This window comes from Gobio gobio, assembly GCF_949357685.1.
Source record: "Gobio gobio genome assembly, chromosome: 15".
Classification (NCBI taxonomy): Eukaryota; Metazoa; Chordata; class Actinopteri; order Cypriniformes; family Gobionidae; genus Gobio; species Gobio gobio.
In genome coordinates, this window is record NC_137108.1 from 44,217,397 (window position 1) to 44,222,816 (window position 5,420).

The following is a 5,420-nucleotide window of genomic DNA, read 5'->3' on the forward strand; positions in this document are numbered from 1 at the left end:
CACAATGACTGTGTGCTCATAATAACAATAATAACAATAATAATAATAATAATAATAATAATAATAATAATAATAATAATAATAATAATAATAATAATAATAAAGTGTGCTTTGAAGCACAAAAACTTATTTGCTTTTAATTCTTTTTTTTATTGCAAGGTTGAACTTGGTCCACATGTGCGACCACAAATAACTATGTACAAAACCAGGGTTTGCTTGTTAAAAAATATATACATAAATAAAAATAAATGAAAAAAATGGGGGGTGGATTGACAACACCAGCACGGCTCCAGGATTCCCACTGCTCCTCCTTGATAACGTTAAGTATGGGTGGCCTGTCGAGTTATTATATGAGATAGTTTAGTAACAAATTCAGTCCAGGCCTTAAGTGTTTTTGGTTTGGCTTTGTTAATTCTTGCTGTAGTGAGTTCTAACAGGGCAATGTATTTGAGTTCTAAGAGCCATAATTTGGCTGCTGGAATTGTAGGCTCATGCCAAATCTTGAAGATTATTTTTTTGGCCACAGGTAGAGCAGTGTGAAGAATCATGCGCTGGCTAACAGTCAGATCAAGATCTGCATCATCATTCAACAAACAGAGACTGGGGTGTTTAAGGATAACCTTGTCACAGAGTTCTGTCATAACTTGAAAGACCTCATCCCAAAAGTTGCCAATATGTTGGCACTCATAAAACGTGTGCATATAGGTTCCCACAGTATTTGAATCATAGAGTGAGCAGAAAGCAAACGCTTCATTTAGTGCAAGATATTTGGAGTAGCATACGCCTTATGAAGCAGTTTATAGTGTATTAACTGATGGGCAAGACTTTTTGACATCGTTGGAATAGTGTCCCATATCCAGTCCCAGTTTGGTTTGCAAGGAGCCAATTCCTTTTCCCATATCGTAGTAATAGGAAGCCTACCGAAGCCGTGCTTGAGCAGTCTGTTGTAAATGAATGACACTGCTCCTCATGTCTGTGAAAAGTTCACACAGTCCATCAGAGGGTGAGAGTCCAAGTTACAGTTCCACGGTAATCCATAAGCGCGCATAGCGCTTCTCAACCTTAAATACATAAAGTAGGAATGTCCAGGAAGATTATAACACTCTTTCAGATCTTGAAAGGACCTTAAGCCCTGATTATCGAATAAATCATGCAGAGTATGTACACCTTGATCCGAACATGGCTTAAAAACAAAAGGTCTGTTGTCGGCTTGTGATTATGATTATGCCAAATCGGAGATTCAGATGTAAACTTAGCTGAACTTCCCATTAATTTGCACACCTCGTGCCAGATTTTTAGTTTTTCAGATTTTCAAACTTCAGGTCTTTTTTTTGATAAACCGTGAATAAAATATCCAGGAGCAGATGCGGAAGCACAGCTGATGCTTCCACGTCCCGCCCGGCGATCTGTGAGTCAACCTTTAATCAAGTCTTAAGAGAGCGCAGCTGACATGCCCAAAATTGTAAGTTCGGTAGTGACAAGCCTCCTTTGTCAGATCTTCTCTGCAATGTAGAGAGTTTGATTCTTGGTCGTTTCTTGTTCCAAGTGAATTTTCAAATCAAGGAATCCATTTCTTTAAAAAAGGTTCTATGGGGAGATAAAGGGATCATCAAGAACAGAAATAAAAGTCGAGGGAGGATATTAATTTTGATGATTGCGATCCTGCATTGCAGTGAGGCTAGAATATGCTTTTAATTCTTACAGTAGACACCTGATCTCACTGATCTGCCTTTATTGTGTGTAAGGTGGAACAGGACATGCCCGAACAAAACTTTTCTTTTTTTTTTTTTTCTAAATGGCTTGAGCCCATGGAAAACATGTTTAAATGTACAAACACTCTGGTATTTCTGCCCCTGTGGTCTGGCTGTCCAATTCATCTCAGGTTACTGTTAAGGTCTCATCCTGAGCAAACAAATATGACCCTTAGAAATGGCTGCATTGATTTCAGTATTGATTTCTATGTTGTGGTTTCCACTTCATGATATATATGCCTTGATCTGTTACAGACAGAATTGATCCACAATGAATCGGATGGAAGGATGGGTTTTGGAGAACCAGGACAAGATCGAGAAAGGAGTGGAAATCATGGGGAAAGGCTGCGAGGTTTTAGCAGCCACTGTGGGACAGTTCCACCCCATCCTGGAGGCCATGTTTTTGGCCTCGGCCGAGATCCTTGGCATCCCAGATGGCATGGAAGCCAAGTTCCTTGCTGAGCAGTTTGAAAAGATTAACCAGAAACTCGAAGGCATTCAAGATGAAATCGACCAAATCGCTTTAGAGTTGCAGCGGACATCCATGAACAAGCAGAACTTTGACCACGAGGCGAAGATAATCAGCCAGTACGAGAAGTTTCAAGACTTTGTCACTAAGCCCAACCTCAAGGAGAAGAAGAAGGAGAAGTTTATAAGCCAGTATGAGAACACTGGTAGCGATCTGAGCATTGATGCCTTGTACAATGCTGTAACTGGAGAGAATATCTCCGGAGATGCCATACTGGACACGGTGGTGACCACAGAGCAAAGGAGCAGGAAGAAAGTGGAGGAGTTCTGTGCCAGGTTAAAGAAGATATTTGTCATGGGAATTATAGCAGTCATGGGTCACGCCGCCCTGAAAGAGGGAGCGGTAGACGAGGCCATGGTGAAGAAATGGCTGGATCGCATGGAAGACGTAGAGACACGCATGAAAGCGGCGGTGGATGACTGCATTGAGAATTTCCCCATGCAGGCCAAGACGGATGTGGAGCATCAACTTCTGGAGCGGCAAGCCAGCGTTGACCCAGAGTTCGCAGGATTTATACTGGATCTCCTTGAGAAGAAATATTACTGGGTTTCTTGGTCAGTTCGGGTGTTCAGCGACAGTGACAAAATAATCTTCAAGTGGTTCACTGGCAAAAAGTACCATGGAATCGGTGGAGGTGGCAACTTTTTTGAACTCCCCACCCCAAACAGCATCAGAATCGTGGTGTCTTTCAGTGCAGACCCGAAACCCCTCAACAAAAGCCATCTGCTAGATCAGATAGAGGCACAGAAGCTGAAGGGAAACATGGAGTCTGTGGCTCAAGAGCTGTGGAAGACTCTTCCTGACACTTTGGTCCATGCCATTAGCAGCTTTAAGAAAGTAGAAGAGAAAAACAACTTCCAGCCAGAATGTCTCTACTTTATGAACCACGGAGAGGCATATCTGTGCATTCATTCAGAATAGATGTGTGAAACATTAAGGGCCCTATTTTAACGATCTGAAACGCAAGTGTCAAAGCGCGAAGCGCAAGTAACTTTGTGGGCGGGTCTCGGCGCTGTTGCTATTTTCCCGGCGGGATAAATGGCTCTTGCGCCCGGCGCAAATCTAAAATGGGTTGGTCTGAAGTAGCTTCATTATTCATAGGTGTGGTTTGGGCGTAACGTGAATAAACCAATCAGAGCGTCATCCAACATTCCCTTTAAAAGCAGGTGCGCAAGTTCCATTATGGATTGCTATTATTATGGCGTATTTACCAGGCGCACGCCAGGAGCAGTTCGCAGCCGAGGAGACTGATGTGCTTGTAAGAGCAGTGAAAGACAGAGAAGTTGTGTTGTATGGGGATGGGAGAAACCCACCCAAAATAGCGTCGGTTAAACAGGCGTGGGAGGAAATAGCCACAATTGTTTCATCAGCTGGCATCCCCAGGACGTCGCACCAGTGCCGCAAGCGCTACAATGACATCAGAAGACGGGGAAAGTTCAAGCTTGCCAGCATCAATCGGGCACGCCGTGTAACGGGAGGTGGATCTGCCTCTACTCAGGACCTGACGCCAGCAGAGGACATCGCTGCGTCCACCCTCACCGATTTTTTTTTCCTGGTTCTTGACGGACAAACCAATTTGTCAGATGTCCTTATATACATATATGTCTTGCCACTATTGGGCAAACAGGTCTGATCCTTAATTATTAAAATTAGCCTGAATAATTTGTAAGCTAGATTTATGCCTATTTTTTCACATCTTCGTGGCACACCACAATGATTTCCGTCATCTCATGTGTTAATATTTTTTTAGTGTAACAATTTATGATTTGCAAAAATAACTTGCATCTGTGTAGATTACATGAGCAAAGTGTATGCGTGTTGTGCACGCTATACATTATGGTCAAGCATGCGCCCTTAAAATAGCATAATGAACAACGCGCAACGCGCCACTGACTTTAGACTAGGTTTTTTCTGGTCAGTGGCGCAATTGTTTAATGGAACAGCAAAATAGCACCAGGGATTGTTTGCGCCGGAACACGCCTCCTTTTTTGCGCTGAACCGCCCAGGGAGCGCAAGTTCATTCACTAGTTTAGCGACGTGCTTCTGTGGAGGGAAAAGCGCGCTTTGCGCGGGTGCAAAATAGGAATGACACATGCGTCGGTGTACAAAGTCAATGGCGCTGGGTGCAAGATAGGGCCCTAAAACGGCAATCAGTCTTCTCTATATTTCTGCATTAGATAAAGCAAACTGATGACTGAATTGACCTTGTGCACACACAACAAGAAAGTATATTATTGCTGGTTCTTCACTTTTATTTTTGCATGTCAATGCAAAAAAAGAATTTAAAGATAAATATATTTCTGTGACCAAACATAAATGCATAGATAGAGATTGTATTGTTTTGAAGTTAAGAATAATTTTGAAAGACCAACTGAGTCGCGAAAACTTCAACGATGGACAGATTGTGGGGTGTTTTTGTTAGTTGTGGTGTTTACAATCAAAAATCATTTCATTTAAACTTTAGATTGTAGTCTTTTCTGGAAAATGTTTATTTCCAAATGAAAACTGATGAGCATTCAAGTAATCTAGTTATATATTCTCTGTAACCCAAGAATCATGTCCATATCATGTTTATGATGTTATGTAATCGCAAATAAAAACAACTATGCTCAACAGCCATCCAGATGTGTTTAAGTTATGGACCTTATTCTTTTTATTACATTTACTGTATGTCAATATGCCACAGCCTTGTTTTCATTTACAAAAATAAAATGTCTAGTTGAATAAGGTTCATATTTTAAAGGTAATGTTCTATGAGACTTATTCAAGAGAGTGAATATAGATATTTAAAATAATTTTCCTTAAAAAAAACGGTTACTTTATTGTAAGGTGTCATTGTGTAATTATATATTTAAGTACTGAGTAGCCTAAGGGCCCTATTTTAACGATCTGAAACGCAAGTATCAAAGCGCGAAGCGCAAGTAACTTTGTGGGCGGGTCTCGGCGCTGTTGCTATTTTCCCGGCGGGATAAATGGCTCTTGCGCCCGGCGCAAATCTAAAATGGGTTGGTCTGAAGTAGCTTCATTATTCATAGGTGTGGTTTGGGCGTAACGTGAATAAACCAATCCGAGCGTCATCCAACATTCCCTGTAAAAGCAGGTGCGCAAGTTCCATTATGGATTGCTATTATTATGGCGTA

At 41.6% G+C, this 5,420-nt stretch overlaps 1 protein-coding gene across 1 annotated transcript; it reads left to right on the forward strand.

Moving 5' to 3' along the window:
- Nucleotides 1-2,022: 2,022 nt before the first annotated feature.
- On the forward strand, nt 2,023-3,201 carry LOC307138136 (protein rapunzel-like; the record flags this gene model as incomplete). Its single annotated transcript, XM_079836286.1, has 1 exon — nt 2,023-3,201. One exon carries the CDS (start codon nt 2,023-2,025, stop codon nt 3,199-3,201), a length of 1,179 nt encoding a protein of 392 aa, XP_079692412.1.
- Nucleotides 3,202-5,420: the final 2,219 nt, after the last annotated feature.